The sequence below is a fragment of the Eretmochelys imbricata genome, chromosome 1 (genome assembly GCF_965152235.1).
Source record: "Eretmochelys imbricata isolate rEreImb1 chromosome 1, rEreImb1.hap1, whole genome shotgun sequence".
In the NCBI taxonomy this organism is placed as follows: Eukaryota; Metazoa; Chordata; order Testudines; family Cheloniidae; genus Eretmochelys; species Eretmochelys imbricata.
Window position 1 is genome coordinate 306,053,668 of NC_135572.1, and position 25,951 is coordinate 306,079,618.

General features: G+C 41.3%; 1 protein-coding gene across 1 annotated transcript in view; it reads right to left on the minus strand.

Moving 5' to 3' along the window:
• Positions 1 to 11,654: 11,654 nt before the first annotated feature.
• The window catches only part of CNTN1 (contactin 1), a 200,243-nt gene continuing 185,946 nt past the window's right edge, over positions 11,655 to 25,951 (minus strand). Inside the window, 5 exon segments of the mRNA XM_077807776.1 lie at positions 11,655 to 11,684; positions 11,686 to 11,779; positions 11,781 to 11,842; positions 11,845 to 11,932; positions 11,934 to 11,976. Coding sequence (XP_077663902.1) covers positions 11,655 to 11,684; positions 11,686 to 11,779; positions 11,781 to 11,842; positions 11,845 to 11,932; positions 11,934 to 11,976 — 317 coding nt within the window.

Consider the following 25,951-nt stretch of genomic DNA (forward strand, 5'->3'; position numbering starts at 1 on the left):
TTAGCTCTTTTGGCCAGGTGCCCATTCACTTCCTATTACCTAGGCATAGCAGTGAGACTTTTTAACCCTTGACAGGTAGAGCGATTAGAGAACAGTTACTAAGAGGGATTTTATAGCTACTGGCTGGCTGGGTGTCCATAAAAGGGAGCTCCCCCCAGCTCCACCTTCATTTATCACAGGTGCCCATACTCAATTAAACTGCTTGTATTTGCTTCAGTGAATACTTACTGATAAGATCAATGAAGTTTAAATTGCTTGAGTTACTTAATTACAAATATTTAGCTATGTCATGGTTACTTAATTACAAATATTTAGATACGTCCTGGTTCCAGGCTGGTTGAACCTCCTCTGTCCCCTTTCTGGTGTCTCTAAGCTACCCCCTCAAGCCTTAGGCTTTGTGCCTTTATTTCTGCCAGAGAATTTTGTAATTCTCCCACTCTTACACTGGCCCTTGGGCTGTAGTACCCTTTGTAACAACCATGCTTATCCTGCAGCTCTGGCTGAGTTTGGGCAGCTGCAATTCCTTCCTTTGGGAGTCTGACCAGTGACATACAGTAACCAGACAGCCTCTTTAAAATAATTGTTTGTTTTAGCAGTAGGAACAAAGCATTAGAGAAAAAAGTATTTAAAACAATAGTCTACGTGCTTGTCTCTCTTAAGTAAAGGGGATGGTAACCTAGGCAGGCGTAACTTCTTTAGAGACTCCTAGCGAGTCCCTGTGTGCCAGTCTGTTTTCCCTGCCTCTCTCTCAAAAGATGGTCCCTTGTAATCCTGCTATAGTAGTTCTGTGTTCCTAGGCTTTGACCTTTCTTGATCCAAATCAGCTGTGCAGGTTTGCTTGAGTTGCAAGTGAAATCAAAGCTAATAGTTCCAGCACCAACAACTGCTGAGAGGTGGCTATTTTAAGCCATTCTTTTCCTTCCTGCCTGTTCCTTCAGACAGACACCTGTTGAGTTAAACCAATAGAGTCATACAGAACGCACCTAAATAGCCAGATCAACACACAATATTCTAAATCATTACAGAGCAGCTCCAAATTCATCACGTTAGCATTTTACATAATGGCTGATAATTTGTTACTGGCTAATGAATCTGTACGCACTTTGTTTGATATTAGAGCCAGTTGAATTTGTAAGGCTTTATACACTGCTGTAAGGAAACCACTCGAGCCAGCTGCTTCCCCATTTTGCAATCTCTTGAATGTCCTCCACTACTTTTCTGACAGTGCTATCTAAGATTGCTGTAGTGCCAAAATTATGCTAAGTGCATTCCATGAACCTGGCCCAAAGAGCACATAATTTATAAAGCCAAGCCATAGGGAATGGTGGGGAAAGTAATACAGTGTGCAAGCAAAGTGATCAGGCACTTTGTACATTTGTACTTATTTGTACATTTTTAAAGTTACATACATTTCCCATCCCCCAATCTCCATTCACAATTCGACCCCTTGGTACTTCCCCCCACAAATTTCCAGCTGCAATTCCAGCGTCTGTACACCACTCCTGTGCTTGCTTGTACATTAATGAGAAATTCACTCATAAGATAAATAAATAGGTAAGTAGCTGACTGCTTTCTTGTTAGCACTGCAGGAAGAGTGGGTATAGAGGAGGGATTTAAATACAGAAAGAATGGTTGCTTTGTGAAACAGCTCAGGAAGAGTGTTCCTTAATCTGGAAGAAAGAGCAACAGTCTCCTGAAATAAACAGAGCAGGGGAATTTTATTCACATGACGATGTATTGCAGTTCTTAAGTGGGCCTCTCTGGGCTGCAAAGTTTTATATTAAATTTGACAACTATGTTTTCTTTCTCATGAGATTTTTTGCATGGTTTGTCCAGTAGCATTCTTTTAATATCATGAATGGAATTTTGTTTCCTTTTAGTTTTGCATTGCTAAAGTTAATCCTCTGTGGGTGTCATTACCTCTGATATAAGGCATTATTATTGGAGTTTATGTGCAATTATTCACACATTTCTAGTTAGTTAATTTCTAAAATGTTAATTTTCTCTTTGATTTTTATAGTATCTTTATAAATTATCAGCCTCCTTTTCTGTTTGTTTTTCCTCCAGTGACATCACTTCCTTTGTTAACACATTCATGTTCCACAGTTAGGTACATATCTATTGGAGCGTCCATTCTTAAGTGTTTTGTGTTGTTTGTTGTTTTGTTTTTGCTGTCCTACCATGTACAATTAAATACAATCATCCTGGCCATCAGTTCTGTTATTAAGTTTAAACAGAAATCATGCAGTAGTCCCCACTCCAGCACAGCATTTAAGCTTAAATTAAATAACTTTAAGCCCATGTTATTTCAGATCCTTCTAGAACATCCATGATTCTGATGCTGAATCACTTTAATCTATTTTTCAGTTTTAGATGCAAGATAGAAAACATCTTTTGCAGTTTTATTTTCCTAAGCAGAAGTGTGCTCTTGACCCTCCAAATCCCTGATGCAGAACTCATTGTATCAAACATTTTTGGAGGAAGTCTATGTGGGTGCTTGAGACAAGTAACAGAGTAACAGCCGTGTTAGTTTGTATTCGCAAAAAGAAAAGGAGTACTTGTGGCACCTTAGAGACTAACCAATTTATTTGAGCATGAGCTTTTAGCTCACGAAAGCTCATGCTCAAATAAATTGGTTAGTCTCTAAGGTGCCACAAGTACTCCTTTTCTTTTTGAGACAAGTAAAAGTGTTTCCGTTTCCACTGCTTTATTTAATCAGCACTTTCTGTGAGGCTTAATTGCTTGCAGAATCTCTTGAGCTGCTTTACACTGAAGCTCTTCCTTAGCCTGTGTCCTGTGGCCTCAACTGCTTTGCAATTGAGATTGACCAGAAACAAAGTTCTTTGCCGGAATGTTTACCACCTCCTTTGTCTGAGTTCACCAGTTTCATTTTTCTTTCAGGAAAAAAGTTACATATTTTGGACACAGGAAATACCTTCTTTCAGTTTATTTTATTTTAGCCTGAGACCTGAGTACAGGAATAAAATGCTGTCCAGAAGTGGTGAGGTTATCCGATTCTTAACAGTAGAATTGATGAGCATTGATATTCCGAAACCAGTCAAGTAACAAAATAATACATGCTGGCCAAGTTCACATTTTCTGGGACATCATGTTTTTATTAAAATAAATTCATAGATTCCAAGGCCAGAAGGGACAGCTGTGATCATCTTATCTGACCTCCTTTATAACACAGGCCATAGAACTTCCCCAAACTAATTCTTAGAGCCGATCGTAAAAATTGTCAGTCATGGAGAATTATCATGAGTTTTGGTAAATTGTTTCAATGGTTATTTACCCTCACTGTTAAAAATGTACACCTTATTTCCAGTCTGAATTTATCTAGCTTCAACTTCCAGCCACTGGATTGTGTTATATCTTTCTCTGCTAGACTGAAGAGCCCATTATTAAATATTTGTTCCTCATGAAGATGTTTAAAGACTGTAATCAAGTCCACTCCTTAACTTTCTCTTTGTTAAGCTAAATAGGTTGAGCTCTTTGATTCTATCACTATAAGGCATGTTTTCTAATCCTTTAATCATTCTAGTGGCTCCTCTCTGAACCTTCTCCAATTTACCAGCATCGTCTTGAATTGTGGATGCCAAACTGGATGCAGTATTCCAGCAGCAGTGCCAAATACAGAGATAGAATAACCTTTCTACTTCTACATTGATGAAGGAATGAAGAATTTAATCCAGTCAATTTACTGATTAAAAATATCAAGTCAAAGATAACAATACAGCATAAAATGCTATTTGAAGTAGGAAAGATACATTTTGGCATCATTACACCTGAAAGAGAAGATTATTACACTTACACATATGGAAGTATTGAAAGAGAAACAATCTCTCTACAATTTTAGATTTTGCTTTATTAAGCGTGTGTTTGGCTGAGGCAGCCTAATTAGTGGAACAATTAAAGATGCTCACTCCATGACTGGTTATAAAAAGTGTCCTTTCCTCCCTTCTGTTGCACTCCACTGTGAATTATCACCAGAAGCTGCAGTACAGCAGAAACCACAGTGCCCCAGCTTGAATGATGGAAACTTCAGCTGAGCAGGGCAAGGTGTAGCCAATTTCTATGTTGCTCTAGGCTCCAGTAGCCAGTACTGCAAAGCTTAAAGTGGGTTTTCAAAAGCCACCACAAAGCGGAATGCGGAGCTTACCTTTTCTCTTGCTGCTTTTGTCAGATTCATTCAGATGGTTTCACTCGTGAGCCCAGTTACAGACATGATTCACACATTTACATGCTTTTACAATGTATTCATTTGATCATCCCCCCACCTCCCACTAGTTTGGATCGGTTCCAAACAATACCATTGGCTAAAAGGTCTTAAAGTTTCAAGTCAAGTAAACATAGTCTCACCTTCAGCGCACTGTATCTTTGCCAGCATTAACCATAGTATCATACAGCAGCTTCGGGGGTCACGATGTGAATGGGATATATCGAAGAGCTATACATTATGGGCTTCACAAGTCCTTCCTTTAGAAGGCCAGTCATTGTGGAAATGTTCAGTTGCATGATGGATTTATTGGGTAGGACAAAAGAGCTTCTTTCCAGAGCTCAGCCAATGGTTGGCGACTCAAGTTTCACTTTCATCAATGTGAAGGAGTACTTGTGGCACCTTAGAGACTAACAAATTTATTTGAGCATAAGCTTTCGTGAGCTACAGCTCACTTCATCAGATGCATTCAGTGGAAAATACAGTGGGGAGATTTATATACACAGAGAACATGAAACAATGGGTGTTACCATACACACTGTAAGGAGAGTGATCACTTAAGGTGACAGGTTTCAGAGTAACAGCCGTGTTAGTCTGTATTCGCAAAAAGAAAAGGAGTACTTGTGGCACCTTAGAGACTAACCAATTTATTTGAGCATAAGCTTTCGTGAGCTACTTAAGGTGAGCTATTACCAGCAGGAGAGTGGGGTGGAGGGGAAAGCTTTTTGTAGTGATAATCAAGGTGGGCCATTTCCAGCAGTTTACAAGAACGTCTGAGGAACAGTGGGGAGTGGAAGGCTGGGGGATAAACATGGGGAAATAGTATTACTTTGTGTAATGACCCATCCACTCCCAGTCTCTATTCATGCCTAAGTTAATTGTATCCAGTTTGTGTATATGTCTAAGCCTAAGTTAATTGTACCCAGTATGTTCTCTGTGTATATAAATCTCCCCACTGTATTTTCCACTGAATGCATCCGATGAAGTGAGCTGTAGCTTACGAAAGCTTCTGCTCAAATAAATTTGTTAATCTCTAAGGCGCCACAAGTCCTCCTTTTCTTTTTGCGAATACAGACTAACACGGCTGCTACTCTGAAACCTTTCATCAATGTGTTACATTCAATATATCAGCTAAAGTGCCAGCTCAACAGAAACCAATCTCTTCTCCCAATGAGAAGCAAAATATTTTCTCTCGGAAGTGACTTGTCATTTCAAATAAGAGTGGTAGGATTATAACCTGTTTTGACAAAGATTAAAGGCTAGCTTCATGGAGTACTTGGGTAGATTCTGCCACTTCTTTAAACTATAGGACAATCCATGGAGGACCTACCATATGTTGCAGAACTCTGGATCACTTTAATCCACAGGTGACATGGTCCAATAAAGAACTGTATTTATCACAGTGCTGTCATACAGGAGTTCTTACTGAAGAATGCAGATTTATAACGGAAAACTGTTGACTTCCTGCACTGACCCGGACAGCACAGAAAACTTGTTGTGTTGAGTCAACACAATTTCAGGAACATAATTTCTACAAAAGGAAACAGGATAACTCTGGGTAGTTTAATTACTAAACATAAGAGCTCTGCTACATCAGCAAAATCCCTTTTCAAATAGCTTTGCATGTATACATCCTGCTTCCCTCTTTGAAACTGTACCCTATTTTGTACATTTGTAACCTGCATAATACTGTGGAAACTGGTTTAGAGTGTGGAAGGAAAACAATCTGATATCCGTTATACTGTTAGTACTAGATTTTGTTCTTTCTATAAAATGTGCCACCGCAAACAATTATTTGAGGGAACAACCCTGCATGAAGTCAGTGTGTGCACTTTCATTAGAGGGTGGCAATGTGGCCTAACAGTTACAGGCAGAAATAGAGTTAGGTCACTGGGCTTTGCCACAATGTGTCATGCCTCAGTCTCCCATCTGTGTAATGGGGATGTTGATTTAACCACCATCACAGAGATCATTTAAAGTCTCCCTATAAGTGCAAATACTATTTGTTAGAGAATTTCAGTAATAAGCATAGTCAAGCAATGATTAAAACCTGGGCTTCTATACAGCAAAAGGCACACCCTGCCACAAAAGATCTTGACTGCAACTTATAAACAGCACCATTGGTACATAATGATCAAAATAAGGCTAAATTAAAAAAGCTCTTTGTATCTCTTTGGCCTGAGAAGAGAATCCACATCCCAAAATCTGGGATGTAATTTCCCCCACTCCTGTGTGCAGTAGCCCTGTATGCTTAGTACCACTGTGAGAATTCAATCAATAATGGTGAAGACTATAAGAAGATAATCCCAGGATTTGGACACCTAACTGCTCTTTGTGCCTTTAAAAGTTTCCTCATTTGCGAACGTAAAGAGAGACAAGGACTGGAAGTCCACATACAGTATATCTATACCTGAAGGTGAAACAGAATAGAAACTCTCTCTAACAAGACCCTCCAAAGGCACAAATAGAACTGGGCCCTTCATAGAGCCCTCAGCAGGGGAAGCGGAAGGTGTTCAGTTGTCAAATAAAAGTATTAAAAAAATTAGCAGATGCAAACAACAAATGAAGCCTGGAGGCAAAGTGGAGAGGAGCTCTGCAACAGTGTGAATAAACTGGGCACAGCTAGGCAAACATGGTGGGACAAGGAGTGTCTGCTCAGCCTCTCCTTGGTGGAGTCCTAGAAGTGAGTAAGGAGTATATGCAAATATACTCACTGGGCTTCTGTGGATATGGTCTCCCCCACATACCAGTCCTGTGGAGGCTACCACTGGCTTTCTAATAACTCTGCAATAGCTGCATCTTGGGGCTGAGCGGCTCAGTCAGAAAAATGTGTTCGATGGGGAGGGAGGTGGAGGATTCATTGCAGGAAGCTGTGTTAACTCCAATCCTCAGACTACCTGTAGATAGGGGGTTGTTTTCAGCTGTAGTGGGTGCTTCATGGCTGAGCTATCAGCCAGCTGTGGTGCTGGGGAATGTTTGACTCCTTATTCTCTTCTCTGCTATCTCTCAGCCAGGGTAGCGTATAGGGATGTCTGAGGAGGTACTCTTTAAGTTATGCTCAGTCCTCTTGAACAACATTCAATAGCAAACCAATGGGAACAGGAAGTGGAAGGAGAAAGCTTTTTGTAATTAGACAGATAGGAGTTTTAATTTTCTATTGGGATTTTTAGTAACAAAAGTTAGGAAAAAATTAACCTATAAAAATAACAAGCCCTGGCATGATCCCGTTAGCTGTAGAAGTCAATACATATATATTGTAAAAGGTGTATTTTACAAACTGTAACAGGACAAAATCAGTGTTGAGTTTTAAAGAGAGTGAGAATGACTATTACCATTGGGCCTTAAACACTAACTGAATCTTCTGAAAACTAGGCTGTAACATGTAGCTGGTCAAGTGATATAGTAACAGCACTGCAGACCAAAGAGCAGAGAAGAGAGGTGTCTGTTTTTCTCCAGTTCAGTGAAGCTTGGGTACAGTCACTTAGTAGGAGTTGCTAAACAGGAGTATCTCTTAGCTGGTGTCTTGGGGAAGGGATTGGCATCATCTCCAGGGTTTGTCAGTCACACCATATCATCCAAAAGAAGGGACCAGAGTCATCGCCACTTGAAGTAGGGGAGAAGTTTTCAAGGGAATTTGCAAGACATCTTTCAGGCCAGGCTTGATCAGACTGGATACACGGAAATAACAAACAAAAATAGAAAAGTATACATTGAATAGAAAAAACTTGCACCCTTTCTAATTGAAATATGGAAGGTATTTTTAGATTTTCATGTTTTGTCTATGTGAATCATGGCCCTTTTTGAGATTCCCCTTTTCCTATGTACTCTTAAAAAATGAAAAGAAATGCTGTATGACACAGCTGGGGGAAGCAGCCGCAGAGAAACAAAAGAGGACTCAAGCATCATTGGAGACATAATCTGAGGGAGGTGACCAGGCAGTTTGTGTTAGTTATTCCTGCTGTCTGAACAAAAAGGAAGGTTCTGTTGTGGTTTTGATAGCCTAGTATGGGTAGAGTAGTTCCACTGAAAGGCCTATATGAAAGGTGAAATGTAGGTTACAGGCTACACAATGGCTGAAAATTGCAGTATTTTTTACTACTGCCTTACATAGCTACAGAAAAATCTCCTTAATCAGAGTTTTTACAGTGAGTTGAAACAGAAATTCCAAAGCAGAATTAAAAATAAAAATACTTGGAACTTTCAAAAGCTTCACTGAAACATCTGTGGAATACCTGGTGCTGTTATTTTAACGATACTTCCAATAAGATATCAGCCATGACACAATCAAGCCAGAAATGTCAGATCTTGAGTCGCAGACTCTCAACGCTGTAGGAGTATGACAGTTTTCCTCATGTACTACCACAAGCCCAGAAGTCTGGAGAACCAAAATAATCAGGATAAAACAAACAAGAGCAATGGAAGCCTCCTGTTCCCTGTATCTCTGACTGCAGCTTTGATCTTGTCTTGATGTATACCATCGGCTGACAATATGGCTACTCCTTTGCTCATTGTTTCACAAAGGAATAATTACTGTATTAGTGACCTGTTCATGTTTCACACTGGATCAACTGAAGATTATTTTCTATTTCACTGTACAAAGATTAAGAACACTTTTCTCTGACAGACTCCTGCTTTCTTTGTTGGAAACGCAAAACTCCCAGCGGTTTCAAGAACGGAAAAAGGAACAAAAATTTGCAAAATGACTACCAGTTTCACTGACAAAGGTGCTACTTCTCCTATTGCCACGTTTAGTGATATTAATTCAAACCCACTGAGATGCTGAATTTGCCTCTCAAGAGGCACTTAGCATCTCACCAGATGAAGCCCTTACATCTGATACCGCCTCTTGAAATCAGTGGGATTGCACAAGGTGTATATCAGTGCCAAACTCAGCTCCTTTTGATCAGCTTTAGAAAATGGATCTCTTGGTAATAAATCTGTTGGAACGGGAAACATTACTGATCACAGCTGTTCTTCTTGGTTAACCCTTGATGCTCCAAAAATCTTTCACAATAGAACCTTTCCGCTATTAAAGCTGTGAAAATGGTGTTTCTTCACACCATTTTCCCCTAGGCAAAACAATAAAGAGCCACTGGATTTTTAAATCTCCTGTTAAATTCAAAAGACAGCTTTTACATCTTGAGTAACATTAATACATTTATTTAATTATAATTTATTTTTCATTCTTAAAAAGGACAAAGCATGGTTCTGCTCTACTAAATTAAAAAATATAAGATAAAGAGTAACTAAAACAAATTCAAAATTCATCAGTATTAAGTAATATTAATATCAAGTTTCCTGAAGTATAAAGAAACAACAAATGTGTCTATCTAAACTTTAATTATGAACCTTGCGTTTTAAAGCAGATGATACATTAGTTAGTTTGGTTGACAACAGTTTGAAACGGAAGGTCCCTGTTTACACAGTTGTGTAAAACAATAAAAATCTGGAATTACCAGATCAGTATGAGATGTTGTAATCTAGCTCATCTGTGTTACAGATTAAAAAAAAAGCGGTTTTACCTTCCAGATCATTTTCATCCAAAAATTAAACAGTTTTGCTCCTTATATCATATATTAGAAAAGCAAAAGGCAATCATGCATTTGGCAAAAGATTTAGTTGTGGTTGTACATTATATAAAAATGAGTGATACTGCATAAAAACCAAAACAAAATAAAACAATCTTTTGTACAGAAGGCTTACAGAGTTTTAGTTTCTGTTACACATGAAAACAGCTCATTTTTCTTTCAAATAACTATATAGTTTATGAAATTCAGGAGTGCTCTTATAACTTTTGACATTCCTCTGTAGGGAAGTTATCACTTTCACCTATTTAAAAAAGTTTAATCTTGGAACAAAATTAAAATTAAACTAAAACAGTATTATTGATATTTTTTAATGAAGACTCTAAATGTTTACAGGTAAATATATAGTACAAAATCATACAAATTAAAGAAAGGGGTGTAAAGTATTAATAGGCCTATTCTTGCTTCATGTAAATAGTATTATTATGGACCTCTACAGCATCAGTTCTAAAAAGATAAACTCGATCTCTAAATAGCTAGCAAGGTTGTGCTAATAAAATATGATTCAAAGCTTATAATTCTTGAAGCATCAGACATTGCACTATTACTTGAGCCAGCTGATTCAATATCACCGTGTTTCTTCAACATTCACACTCAGACTAAGTTCTCAGCACACGATGGAAAAAGAAAGAAATATGCACTTCTTTAACAACTTTTAAAAAACCACTGAAACAGTGTAGACACAGTCAGAACAAAAACATTCTCTATCTCCTATTGGACTTCCATTTTTACAAAAGCCATAGTTGACATTTAGGATCAGACCAGCTGGGATCTGCCTTTCATTTAACCATCTTCATATCTTTCAGTATTGTATCAGACAGAGAAATAGTCTAAGAACTTTTAAACTCTTATTTACAGCACTAGGAACAGTAGAATAATATCAAGTTATTGAAAAAAAAGCATATTCTTCCAACTGCAGGGCTTCACTAAAGAAAGGTAAAAACTTGAATCTGTAGCATAAAAAAGTAATCAGAATAATTTTTTGTTACTGTGCTACTTTGTTTTTGCCATTTTACCTTATATAGTTTAGCTTATTATTATAAATGTGTCCAGTTTTAAAACACAACTTAAATATTGTATCATTTGATGTTCCAGTGGCTGATCCTATACTGGACTCCATTTTCGAACTTTTAACATGCTGTTCCAATATCTTGAGGGAGGATGGGCAATTATGCTGCTTGTATGAAAGCCAGAATTTCACACTTAAAATCAGTGATGACTGAATTATTTAAACAATAATTCCTGAGCAGAGTAAAAGAAATGGTATCAAGCTGCATATGCTGCCACTGATGTTCTTTGTGTGATCAAATTGAAATAATCTATTACTAATTAAGAAAATCACAATTTGTTTGAAGAGCATTTTTTTTAAATGTTGCATTATAGGAAGTAAAGGGCTGGAAAATCCTTATAATTCAATGTCGCTGTTAATATTCAAAATTGAACTCCCCAAATGTATCTAAATTAAAAATTCCTTGTAATGGAACCTAGTTTCAAATGCTCTCAAAGTATATTTAATTGCTTCAAGTAAAAAAGCTCTAAAAATGAATTCAATGTTTTTGCTTTGACTGTATCCCTAAAAATGTGAAATCTCATAAATGATGATAGGGATATTCAAAAATATGCAGTGCACAAAACATATAGGATAGTACAGACAGACGTAATTACTCTTACATTTACCACACACAATCAACATTTCAATCTCTATTATATTTCACAATTTGTTATTCAAGTTAAAGCACCTATGTATGGTGATTTTACTTTCACTGTACAGCCTATGTTATTGGATTTTAACACTGTAACTTGCCCCATTGGACCAAATCATGCAACTGTCACAAATCAGCATAAGTGTTTTATAAGGCATATCGGAACAAGTTAAAAATAATTTCTTATCCTTTCAAAAGTTGATTCGCTTGATGGAGGAGTTCCTGGATGCCTCAGTCCTCTTAGAGTTCATCGTAAATCAGTAGGGTAATTTTTTAAAGTGTAATTTATTTGGCTTAAGATGGTGCCACAGGAGTCAAAAAGAATAGTCATCCTCACAGGTTTGAAGGGTGTCCTTTACACTGGACAGAGGACAAAATAAATCCGGAGACATTCAGAATTCCAAGTAGGCAAGGACACCAATGGCAGGCAGCAATAAACCAAGAAGACCAGGTGATACTCCAGCAGCACCTACAAATAAAAGAGATATTGCAATTTTGTTTTTATGTGAATGATCACCACAAATTTAGATGCAGGCAATTATTTAAGGTGAGAGATCTTGAAAATCAGCTGGTACATCACAAAGCAACTTCTACCTGTATGGATAATTGAAAATGGATAAAAGTCACCACAATATTACTAAGGACTCAGTCTTTCATTCTGTGTGAGCTGTTTATTCAGCATGTTTATATAATCAGTGAAGCCATTAAGATCACATCGGTGTATTTTGGTTTGGATGGTCCAGCAAGCCAGGAGGCTATACCACGAGGCAAAAGGTCAAAATAAATATTTAAACACATGAAAACAAAATGAGCAGACACTCTGAAATGTGATGAAGCAAAGAGATACCTCCAGAAATGTTAATTGTTGTTATGATCAGTAATAACCTGAGAGCTGTCACAGAGCCTGGGTCATTTGTTTACCTGCTGGATTATGAAGTCCAGATGGCTAATCTCTAACAGTACAGCATCTGTTAAAAATCACATGGTCTCTTTTAAATAAATATTTTAGGACAAAAATTTAGGACAAAAATAGGTTTACAATCTTTGTGTGATTTTGCTTTGAAATACGAAGCATAAAAATGATACTATGTGCAATGACTTTTGTTGTCTCAGTCCAGCTTCCTGTAAAAAAACATCTACTTTATAAAGCCACAAATGACTCTATCTGGCAACCTTGTAGTCAATCTGGGGAGGAATGAATGGTGATGAAAAACAAGCTGTCCTCTCATCTCTCGAGATGGTTCCTGTAGATCAGGATTGAGGTAGATTAGTTGGGCAGTGTGGAAGAAGATTGCATTGCTGTCGTGGGTGGTGTACTTCGGCTACGGATAGAAGACTTCAAGGCGGATCCAGTGCTGTCAGTCCCTGTCTTTCTAGATTTTTATTCTGTGCTCATCTCCATTGTATTTTTAGCACCTAATCTAGTATCCCTCTCTATGCTTTCATTAAACTCTAAACAAACCTAAAAGGAGAAGTTACTCACCCCATGCAGTAACTAATTTTTTGAGATGTGTCCCCCTAAGGATGTTTCACTTCAGGTGCGCATGTGTTCCATGAGCCTTCGATTGGAGATTTTAGGTAGCAGTGCCCATTCGGCCCAACATACACTCTACTCTGCCTTGTGCTCTGCAACGTGGCTATTTAGAGCTGCGTGGGTGACCCCACTCAGTTCCTTTCCTACTGGAATGCTCCACAGCAGAGGGGAAGGAGGACAGATAGTGGAGCACCCATACGGACACACATCTTGAAGAACTACAGTTATTGCACAGGGTGAGTCATGTCCCTATGAGTTCCCCTCTTCAGGTGACTACTGAACAGTACCCTCTAAGGAGGGGGGGAAGCACTTCACAGTCAAGTCCAAAATTGAAGACAGTACAGTAGAGCCAAACATAGCATCAGAAGCTGAGTCATGAATTATTGTATAATGTTTAGAAAAGGTGTGTATGGAGGTCCCAGTTGTGGCTCTACATATTTCAGCAATGGGAACATTCTTAAGAAAGGCTACTGAAGTAGAAAGATCTCTTTGAATGGGTTAGTACTCTAGAATGAGGTTAGAGATCATGACACTCATAACAAAAGGTAATGCAGTCAGATGTCCATCTAGAGGGAATCTGCTTGGAAATTCAAGATCCCTTATATTCATCCACAATAGACACAAACAATCTGGGAGCTTTTCTAAATGGCTTAGTCCTGGCCAACTAAATGAAGTCCTTCTGACATCAAGGGTATGTAATAATGCATTCTCCTTATTCAGGTGTAGTTTAGGAGAGAAAACTGGAAGATGAATAGACTGATTAATGTGGAAATCGGAGGACAGCTTCCATAATAATTTGGGATGTGGTCGCAATGTGACCTATCCTTGAAAAATACTGTAAAGTGGGGATATACCATCAGAAGCCCTTATCTCCCCAATGTAGAGCAAAAATAATGGCTACGAGGAAGGCTGTTTTCATAGATAAGTCAAGAAGGGAACAGGTCACCAGTGGCTCAAAGGGAGGTCTCGCAAGGCATCTAAGCACCAACTTGGGGTCCCAAACCGGGATAGGACATGTGACTCATAGAAAAATATTCCCCAGGCCCTTGAGAAAAATCACTATCATCTGATGTGCGAACACCGAAAAACCCTCTACCAGGAAATTCAGGGCTGTAATGGCTGCCAAATGTACCCTAATGGAATTCAAAGACAACCCTGACTTTTTCAGGTCTAGGGTGTAATCTAGTATATTTTACAGTGATCAGGAGGCAGATGAAAGGTGTCTTAGGTCACACCAGTGATTGAATCTCATTCACTTTTGTAGCTAAGTATTATGGGGAGACTTCTTCCTACTATGTAAAAATACTCTTCTTATTTCCTCAGAACAGGCTGTTTCTAACCCCAGGAAACATCAATCACCCATGATTTGAGGCAAAGAACCCTGAGGATGGGATGAAAAATTTGACCAGCATCCTGAGAGAGAAGATGAGGGACTGCTTGGAGGGTAATTGGTTGACAAGCATCCAACTGGACAAGGTAAGAAACCACATCTGTCTTGGCCAAGTTAGAGTCACCAGAATAACTCTGAACTTGTCTCCTTATCTTGATCACACTTTGGATGTTAGAGGAGTTGGAGGAAATGCATACAACAGACCCAACGTCCAACCAAGAAGAATGGCACCTCCCGCAAGGAGTGAAGGCCCAAACCACCTGTCAAGCAGAACTCGGAGTACTTACTCCCCCTTGATGGTTGATATAAAACATGCATGACATATTGTCTGTCATGATCTTCACATATTTTCCCCTGATCAATGGCATAAAATGAAGACTGTCATTGCTAACCACTCTGAGTTCCAGAAAGGTGATGTGCAGAATGCTCTCATGAGATGACCACCTGCCTTGAGCAGTATATCAAGATGTGCTCACCATCCCAACGGAGATGCCTCTGTTGTTATCATCAGCATTAGGAATGGCTGAGTGAAGGAGATTCCTGTGCAAATCCTGTGAGGTTCTTTCCAGTAGGAACACTAGGAACTGAGAGTAGTTTGTACAAGCTGTGTTTGCTTGACAGTTCAACAGTTCTGCAGCACATTTGCAAATATGTATGGTTTTATCACAAAAGTTCCAGTTGCCATACACCCCAACAACTGAAGACAGTTTTAAACCAACGTCTGAGGGCCGATTTGGACTATAAAGACTAAATTCAACAGAGTTGTAAACCTCTGTGTTGAGAGGAAGGCTTTGGTGGCTACCGCATTGAGGCAGGTTCTTATGAACGCCAAGCTGTGGATGGGGGCCAAGGTGGACTTCTGAATGTTTAACTGCGTCTCAGGCTGCAAAACAGTTCTGTATCCTTCTGAGTGGCCATGTAGGTCTCACTGTAGGAGCAAACCTTTAGCAGCCAATCATCAAGGTATGGAAATACTGGGATTCCTTCTCTGTGAAGGTAAGCCACTACCACTGACAGAACTTCAAAAACACGCTGGGAGCAGAAGAGAGTCCGAAGGGAAGCACTCTGTATTGAAAGTGGTTTTGATCTAGAGTGAAACGTAGGGACCTTCTGTGGGAGAGGTGGGTCACTATATGGAGATATGCATCTTGCAGGTTGAGGGACGAGAACCAATCCCTTAGATCAAATGATGGTATTATTGCTGCAAGTGTCACCATTTTGAACTTCTGTATCTTCACAAACCTGTTCAGGAGCCTTAGATGTAGAATGGGTCTCCACCCACTGTTCTTTTTTAGAACCACGAAGTACCTGGAATAAATCTCCGTCCCAACTGATTCTATACTGCTAAGGTTCAGAAGGGACTCTATTTCCTGCTTTAGAAGGCATTTATAAAAGGAGTTCCTGAAGAGGGAAAGGGAAGGGGGGTTGGATGGAGGGAGGAAAGTGAAGTGGATGGAGTATCCTGCTGATACGATCTCCAAAACCCTATGTCCATAGTGATATGCTCCCAAGCCTGTCAGAAGTGAGAAATGTCTTCCTTGCTGTGGGGACTGGCTGTGAACCATTGCAGCTGGAAAGGAAAAAGTGGGGAGCGTAACTCAAACACTCAATAACCCCAACAAAATTGGTGTTTTGGCAATGAGGGTTTCAAGGCTGATGTCTGTGTATCAGATGGTCTCTTTATCTGGAACCTCTGCCTCTTTTGTTGGGGTTCATAAGGTCTCTGGGAGCTAAAGAATTGAGCAGAACGAGATCTTTGTGCTGTCTGGGACTTACTAGATTTCCTTTTATGTGCAGGCATGTAAATTCCAGAGACCGCAAAGTGGCCCTGGATTCTTTTAATATATAGAGAGACTCGTCTGTATTTTCTGCAAACAATTTTAAACCATCAAAGGGAAGGTCATCAACTGTATTTTGAACCTCCCTCAGAAATCCTGACAGCTGAAGCCAGAAGGCCCTTCTCATGACTACAGCCATAGAAACAGAGCAAAAGCAGCTGTGTCAGTGGCATCCAGAGAGGACTGCAGAGATGTTCTGCTGTGGAGCTGACTCTCTGTCATGATTGCCTGGAATTGGTCCTCTGCTCCGGTGGCAGATGTTCAATAAACAAATTGAACTTTGTGATTATATTTCACCATCAATGCCTACTAGTCAGAGATCCTAAACTGCAGCGTCGCACACAAATGCAATTTGCAAGCAAATAAATCGAGACACTTCTGATCTTTAACATATGGCATTGATTTAGAATGGTGCTGCCTTACATATTCATTTACAGCCTTAATATCTAGGGTGTTGGGCGAGTGATCAGAAAACGGAAACTCCAAATCTTTAGATGGAACATACTATTTATTATCAGCCCTTTTACAGGTGGATGGTATTGTTGCTGGGGTATGCCAGATTACTTTTGCAGGGTTCAACAGCAGCTCATTAATAGGTAGTGCAATTTGGAAAGATGATGTTATATGCAGAATATCAAGCATTTTATGTTGTAACTCCTTAACCTCCTCAAGTGGAATTTGTAAGGAGTCTGCTATCCTTTTAATGAGGTCCTGAAACCGTTTGAAGTTGTCTGCCTGGGATGGTGGGGGGAGGGATAGCTCAGTGGTTTGAGCATTGGCCTGCTAAACCCAAGGTTGCGAGTTCAATCCTTGAGGGGGCCATTTAGGGATCTGGGGCAAAAATTGGGGATCGGTCCTGCTTTGAGCAGGGGGTTGGACTAGATGACCTCCTGAGGTCCCTTCCAACCTTGATATTCTATGATTCTATGATCTTCATCTAGGGATGAAGAAGAGATGTTGTTTAGTGTTACGACCTCTTTGTCTACTCTTGCCTTGTGTTTTCAAAGGTCTCTTCTTTTGGATCAGGCCTTTTTGAGAGAGAGAGAGAGAGCGCTAAGGGTCCTAGAGACTTGTTGATAGTATGCCGCCCATGGACCCCAGTACTTCCAATTAGAGGGACCATATGGTATAGGTGATGGCACCCAAGAGTGCTCATACCACTGGGATGGAGCTTGAGAGTGTCTTTCAGAAATATGTTCTGTCTCCCTCTGATAGGGAGGAGAGGAGTCCTGAACTGAAATTTGTGAGACCAATGAAAAATCACCATCATCATTGTCATTTTCAACATCACTTTGTAGAGGTGGAGCATCAGGAGAAAAAGATGGTGGCTCTGTCAGTATCAGGTGAAAGTCCGGAGACCAAGAGGTTTTTGGTACCAAGAATGGATCGGTACCAAACAAAGGGGAGTCAGGCATCTCTGTTATTGCAAGGTCTCATGAAAATGTAAACTTCTGAGGTACCAACATGGTGGTCGATACTGAGGTGGCAGCCTGACAAGAGCCTGACAAAAGCCTGTGGCAGATGGAGCAGGCAGTACTGTAGGCTTTATGCGCCCTGGGGAGAATCTACTAGCTGTTAGCTTGGTCTTCTGCAGTACCGAAATGTTAGGTACCGAGTGCTTGGCTGATTCTACTGGTACCAGCTTAGAAGAGGTAGTCATAGAATCATAGAATATCAGGGTTGGAAGGGACCTCAGGAGGTCATCTAGTCCAACCCCCTGCTCAAAGCAGGACCAATCCCCAATTAAATCATCCCAGCCAGGGCTTTGTCAAGCCTGACCTTAAGAACTTCTAAGGAAGGAGATTCTACCACCTCCCTAGGTAACGCATTCCAGTGTTTCACCACCATCCTAGTGAAAAAGTTTTTCCTAATATCCAACCTAAACCTCCCCCACTGCAACTTGAGACCATTACTCCTTGTTCTGTCCTCTTCTACCACTGAGAATAGTCTAGAACCATCCTTTCTGGAACCACCTCTCAGGTAGTTGAAAGCAGCTATCAAATCCCCCCCTTTTCTTCTCTTCTGGAGACTAAACAATCCCAGTTCCCTCAGCCTCTCCTCATAAGTCATGTGTTTGAGACCCCTAATCATTTTTGTTGCCCTTCGCTGGACTCTCTCCAATTTATCCACATCCTTCTTGTAGTGTGGGGCCCAAAACTGGACACAGTACTCCAGATGAGGCCTCACCAATGTCGAATAGAGGGGAACGATCACGTCCCTCAATCTGCTCGCTATGGCCCTACTTATACATCCCAAAATGCCATGGGCCTTCTTTGCAACAAGGGCACACTGCTGACTCATATCCAGCTTCTCGTCCACTGTCACCCCTAGATCCTTTTCCGCAGAACTGTTGCCTAGCCATTCGGTCCCTAGTCTGTAACTGTGCATTGGGTTCTTCTGTCCTAAGTGCAGGACCCTGCAATTATCCTTATTGAACCTCATCAGATTTCTTTTGGCCCAATCCTCCAATTTGTCTAGGTCCCTCTATATCCTATCCCTGCCCTCCAGCGTATCTACCACTCCTCCTAGTTTAGTATCATCCGCAAATTTGCTGAGCGTGCAATCCACACCATCCTCCAGATCATTTATGAAGATATTGAACAAAACCGGCCCCAGGACTGACCCCTGGGGCACTCCACTTGACACCGGCTGCCAACTAGACATGGAGCCATTGATCACTACCCATTGAGCCCGACAATCTAGCCAACATTCTACCCACCTTATAGTGCATTCATCCAGCCCATACTTCTTTAACTTGCTGACAAGAACACTGTGGGAGACCATGTCAAAAGCTTTGCTAAAGTCAAGAAACAATACATCCACTGCTTTCCCTTCATCCACAGAACCAGTAATCTCATCATAGAAGACGATTAGATTAGTCAGGCATGACCTTCCCTTGGTGAATCCATGCTGACTGTTCCTGATCACTTTCCTCTCATGTAAGTGCTTCAGGATTGATTCCTTGAGAACCTGCTCCATGATTCTTCCGGGGACTGAGGTGAGGCTGACTGGCCTGTAGTTCCCAGGATCCTCCTTCTTCCCTTTTTTAAAGATTGGCACTACATTAGCCTTTTTCCAGTCATCTGGGACTTCCCCCGTTCGCCACGAGTTTTCAAAGATAATGGCCAATGGCTCTGCAATCACAGCCGCCAATTCCTTTAGCACTCTTGGATGCAACTCGTCCGGCCCCATGGACTTGTGCATGTCCAGCTTTTCTAAATAGCCCCTAACCACCTCTTTCTCCACAGAGGGCTGGCCATCTACTCCCCATGTTGTGATGCCCAGCGCAGCAGTCTGGGAGCTGTCCTTGTTAGTGAAGACAGAGGCAAAAAAAGCATTGAGTACATTAGCTTTTTCCACATCCTCTGTCACTAAGTTGCCTCCCTCATTCAGTAAGGGGCCCACACTTTCCTTGGCTTTCTTCTTGTTGCCAACATACCTGAAGAAACCCTTCTTGTTACTCTTGACATCTCTTGCTAGCTGCAGCTCCAGGTGCGATTTGGCCCTCCTGATTTCATTCCTACATGCCCGAGCAATATTTTTATACTCTTCCCTGGTCATATGTCCAACCTTCCACTTCTTGTAAGCTTCTTTTTTATGTTTAAGATCCGCTAGGATTTCACCGTTAAGCCAAGCTGGTCGCCTGCCATATTTACTATTCTTTCGACTCATTGGGATGGTTTGTCCCTGTAACCTCAACAGAGATTCCTTGAAATACAGCCAGCTCTCCTGGACTCCTTTCCCCTTCATGTTAGTCCCCCAGGGGATCCTACCCATCCGTTCCCTGAGAGAGTCGAAGTCTGCTTTCCTGAAGTCCAGGGTCTGTATCCTGCTGCTTACCTTTCTTCCCTGTGTCAGGATCCTGAACTCAACCAACTCATGGTCACTGCCTCCCAGATTCCTGTCCACTTTTGCTTCCCCCACTAATTCTTCCCTGTTTGTGAGCAGCAGGTCAAGTAAAGCTCCCCCCCTTAGTTGGCTCATCTAGCACTTGCACCAGGAAATTGTCCCCTACGCTTTCCAAAATCTTCCTGGATTGTCTATGCACCGCTGTATTGCTCTCCCAGCAAATATCAGGAAAATTAAAGTCACCCATGAGAACCAGGGCGTGCGATCTAGTAGCTTCTGCAAGTTGCTGGAAGAAAGCCTCATCCACCTCATCCCCCTGGTCCGGTGGTCTATAGCAGACTCCCACCACTACATCACTCTTGTTGCTCACACTTCTAAACTTAATCCAGAGACACTCAGGTTTTTCTGCAGTTTCGTACCGGAGCTCTGAGCAGTCATACTGCTCCCTTACATACAGTGCTACTCCCCCACCTTTTCTGCCCTGCCTGTCCTTCCTGAACAGTTTATAACCATCCATGACAGTACTCCAGTCATGTGAGTTATCCCACCAAGTCTCTGTTATTCCAATCACGTCATAGTTCCTTGACATCACCAGGACCTCCAGTTCTCCCTGCTTGTTTCCAAGGCTTTGTGCATTCGTATATAAACACTTGAGATAACCTGCTGATCGCCCCTCATTCTCAGTATGAGGCAGGAGCCCTCCCCTCACAGACATTCCTGCCTGTGCTTCCTCCCGGTATCCCGCTTTCCCACTTACCTCAGGGCTTTGGTCTCCTTCCCCCGGTGAACCTAGTTTAAAGCCCTCCTCACTAGGTTAGCCAGCCTGCTCGCAAAGATGCTCTTCCCTCTCTTCGTAAGATGGAGCCCGTCTCTGCCCAGCACTCCTCCTTCATGGAACACCATCCCATGGTCAAAGAATCCAAAGCCTTCTCTCTGACACCACCTGCGTAGCCATTCGTTGACTTCCACGATTCGACGGTCCCTGCCCTGGCCTTTTCCTTCCACGGGGAGGATGGACGAGAACACCACTTGCGCCTCAAACTCCTTTATCCTTCTTCCCAGAGCCACGTAGTCCGCAGTGATCCGCTCAAGGTCATTCTTGGCAGTATCATTGGTGCCCACGTGGAGAAGCAGGAAGTCCTCTTATCTTTGTTGATTCGATCCCCTGACAGTAATGAAGATCCTCCTGAGCCAGAACCCTTAGATTCTTTGGGTTTACTGATGCTCACAGTACCTGAGAAACCTGCAGTCTCATGGGTACCAAGTTGGGGATCAGCAGGTGCTGAAGCCGTTGTCTCAATCAGTGACTGGGGTTTCTTTGAGATTCCCTATCTGGGGAACCTAAGCTCAATTTCCCAGAGTCTTTTTGAGGGAATTCAGGAGTCTTCCTCTTAGCAGTTGTAGAGGAGTATTGAGCTGAGTTGACTTGTTTGGAGACTTGTTTATGCGAGGGAGGGGAGAATCCCCTGGTCTAGATCAGAAGCCAGACAGCGGGAGCTTTCCATCATAAGGAGGCACGTCTTAATCTCCCAGTTCTTTCTGGATCTCAATTTTATGGCCAGGCAAAAATTATACTTTTGGGGGACAGGTGACTCCCTCGGGCAATGGACAGCCCAGGACTGCCAGTCGCTCACTGGGTAAACCTCCTGGCACAAAGCGAAATGTTTAAAACCAGAGAGCTGGGTATACCCTCCCAGCAATTTAACGTCCTTACAACAATTTTTTCAAACTACTACTAACTATAACCAACTACCGCTATTATAACTAGCTAAGCTAAATAAAACTATGAGAAAAACTGCAGATGAGGCAAGCTCAGCTTGGACACTGCTGAGGCTCTGTCTCATGCTGAGGCGGCTGAGAAGGAACTGAGGGTGGTTTGCCTTTGCAGGCCTATCTAGCTATAGTGCAGCGCATGAGGCAGAATAGAGCACATGCACAGGTCAAACTGGCAACACGACTTGAAATCTCTGACTGAGGGTGCATGAGGCACATTTGTGGCTGAAGTGTAGCACCCACAGGACATTTTGCAAGGAAGAAAAATGATTTTGTAACACAGTTCTGTTACAGCTGCTTTTGCTCACATTCTTTCCGATAAAGTTTCTTCTGAATAGCGTGACTACCGACCACAGGTGGAGTGAAATGGCTTGTAAAGTTCAGTCTCCTTAAACACAGAGTCCTTGAGGAGTTTCTGGGGTCTACTTGTTGGAAAGAACTTTCTTTGCCAAAAGGCTCATGTAGCTGTCTGAGGAAGAAATAAAGGAGCTGAAGGATGGGAAAAGGAAACCATAAATCACAAAGCAAAGATTCAGCAGGTAGCTCTGTTCCATATAGTAGCAGCAAAGAATATTAATGTCCGATATAAAGTGTTTTTTATTCATAGATTTTACAACAAGAAGGGACCATTATGATCACCTAGTCTGACCTCTTATATAATGCAGGCTGTAAGATTACACCAAGTGGATTCTGCATCAATCCCATAAATTTGTACTTAAGGATGTGGAAGACACAGTCTTTAAGCCACAATATTCTAAATTTTCAGTAAGTAAAGAGGCTGAGCTTGCATTTCATGTGCACTCAAAATCTACCATTAACAAATGCTGTCTTGATCAGATGTCTGAAGTCAAGAGGCGTTTGTAGGTGAAACCAGGATTGGGATCAAGACAAGTTAAAATAAATGCCTGAAAGGTGAGTTGAGACACTTATTACCTGCACTCTGGAAAAGTAAGGAAACCAGATGGAATGAAGCTGGATGGACTTGTGGCTAAGGCAGTAAGCTGGGACTAAGGCAATCAGAGTTCCATTGCTAGTCTATCAGACTCCCTGCATGCCCTTGTACAGGTCATCTAATTGATCTTCACTTCAGTTCTCTAACTGTAAAAGGGGGATCATGATATTTTCTAATCTAGAGAATATGTTCATTAGTATTTAGGAAATAGATATTATGATGATGAGCACAGGTGTTGACTTTGTCCTTTCCCGGGGGGGTGCTTGACCCACACTCCTCCCGGGACCCTTGCCCACTCCATCCCTTCTCCAAACCCGCACCTCTTCCCACCCCACCCTCTCCCCCGAGTGCACCCCATCCTCACTCCTCCCCCCCAGCACCTCCTGCACACCGCTAAACAGCTGATTACAGTGAGTGGGAGGTGCTGGGAGAGAAGTGGAGGTGCTGACCGGCTAGGCTGACAGAGGGTGGAAGGTGCTGGGGTAGGTTGGGGGAGGAGCTGATGGGGGGCTGCCAGTGGGTGTCGAGCACCCACTTTTTTTGCCTGTGAGTGCTCCAGCTCTGGAGCTCCCATGGAGTCAGCGCCTATGATGATGAGCATCATAGGAAGGCCTGTAAAATCAAAATAACTCTCTCTGTAAGATACTATAAGTAAATGAGGGTCAAAACCCCCCGAAGTTCTACATGTCTATTAAGTGTGGGGGTGAGCACTGTATTCCAGTTGAATACAATTCCAACTGAATTGTTCTTGCAAATTTAAAATCCATTTTGTGTGGATATTCCCAAATACAACTAAAATTATTTTTCTGTAGCCCACATTTATTATTACTGTTTGTTTGCTAAGGTCCATCACTCTAACATATGTGGAAAGTGATTACAAAAAGTTGCTTATATGTGTCCAAGTGATAAATAATCCCAGTGAAGTGCAAACTGATCAGGGTTATTCCCATAATGCAAATCATTTCTGAATTGTACAAAGGCCAAAATGTGTGATGGTAACATTTGTTGTGATGCAAATACTAGAACACCAAATTCCCTTCTTTTTAAATATTTATAAAAGCAACCTTCCTGCATTCATCTCATCCCTTTGTCTTTCAGTTGGTTGGATACCGAACTTTCTGTGGAAAGACAAGTTTGTAGTGTTTAGGAGCTGAGCTTATGAAGAAAGCACTGTTGGATCTCCTGCTATTCATCCTGAGTTTACCTGACAGCTGGTTTCATGGTGGTTGGATATGACCATATTAGAAAAAATAATCATAACTTCATTGAGTGGTCACACAAATTGTTGCTGAAATTCCTCCAAACACTTTTTGTAGTGATGCAAGTTTTTGATTACACAATATGTGCAGACTGAAGACTATATCAAAACTACTTTATCTCAAATATGCCTGTACTGTCTTTGTTTACTAAATAGCTTAATCTCTTTATACTCCTTGACCTTAAAGTCAAAGCATCTTGCTCAGCTAACAAGCGTATAAATGATATTGGCTGTACAACCTGTACAGCCATCCGATCTGGGAAAAGAAGCTACATCATGTGACTTAAGGTAAGTCTACACAGCAACTGGGAGGGGTAATTCCCAGCTCAGGTAGGCATATGTGCATTAGCTCTGCTCCAGCTAAAATTATGAGCGTGGCCATGGTGGCATGGGCAGCAGCTTGGGTTAAGGCCCAAGTATGTACCCAGGAAGTGTCTAGCCAGAGCAGCTGCCATGGCCGCACTGCTATTTTTAGGTGCTAGCTTGAGCAGAGCTGGTGCATGTTCATCTACTTACACTGTGAATTACATCTCCCAGCTGCTGTGTAGACATACCCTTAGGTGGACAGTCAAAATTAAGCAACAGAGCTCAATTTTTGATTGTTTACAAACAATGCAAGGAGTAAAACATTCCAAAAGGTGTTTGTTGAATGAATTTGAATGACTAACAAATTTGAGGAAATTGCTATTAGCATATGAATATTCTGCAAAGAAAAAAAGCAATCTGAAATAAATTATTCCCTGAGAAGTACTCTTTCAGCTCCACTGGGCAATACTCAACACAATTCACTCGGGATTAAATTTACCCAGTGCAGCAGGCTCAAAAATAGATTAGGCACCACTTCAGTGCTACCATGTAGGCTCTACGCAGTGAGGTTACTCTTATACCCAGACATGACACTAACAGCATATTGTGACGAAAGTTATCACATTAAGCAGACTTCTGTCTTTTTTTGTTGGACTACTGATGCTGATGACAGGAGGTACATGCTGGATTAGACTTCCAGGCAGGCCTGTGGGTGCAATCCTGTAGTCCTTAGTCATATACAACATCCTTGAGATTAATGTAAGCTTTGCCTGAGTAAGGACTGCAGGTTTTACAGCTGTAGGCCAGTGCTGATGTAAATCTGACCTGTCAGTCTTAGCAACTATTTTAAAAGCATTGATACATATTTAATTCAGAACACTGCTCTATGCTGTGTAACTTGCCATAGCTGGCATGATTATTCAAAAAAATTATTTCCTCCTTGGAAAAATAAAATGGTTGATTTTACAGTTGAAAGATGTACATATGTAGAGTAAGAGGTTTTAAATAGTTGCTTATATATGCATTTGATTACCTTTGCCATATCGATACAAGGACATGCAAACTCGTCATATTATGGACAAACCAGGCAGTACCATGAGCACACATGCTACAGCGTGCTACTGCGGTGGTCAAATCTGAACCTCTAGCATCTGACCTAATTTAAAATATGAATGACTGTAGACACGTCTTTTTTAAAGTATTTGTGAATATGTGCAAACAAATGTATGAATTTATATAAAAGGGGGATTTTTGCACTCTCTGTAAGGCTGGCCATGTATGAGCTTGGTATTGGGACCCATTTAGAAATAACACAGATGATTTGTATTAACATTATTTATAACTCCAAGTGAAGCCCTATTCCAGTACCATGCTATCTGTAACCCTATCCCATCAATTGCAAATACATACAGCACTGAACACACAGAATGGCAAACTGCAGCCACAGAAGGAGAGGCCAAGCCGAGTCAGCACGCCAGTCATGAGGCCTAAAGACCACCAGTCTGAAATGAAAGTATCTTTCTGTTTGTGGGTTTGGCATCAAA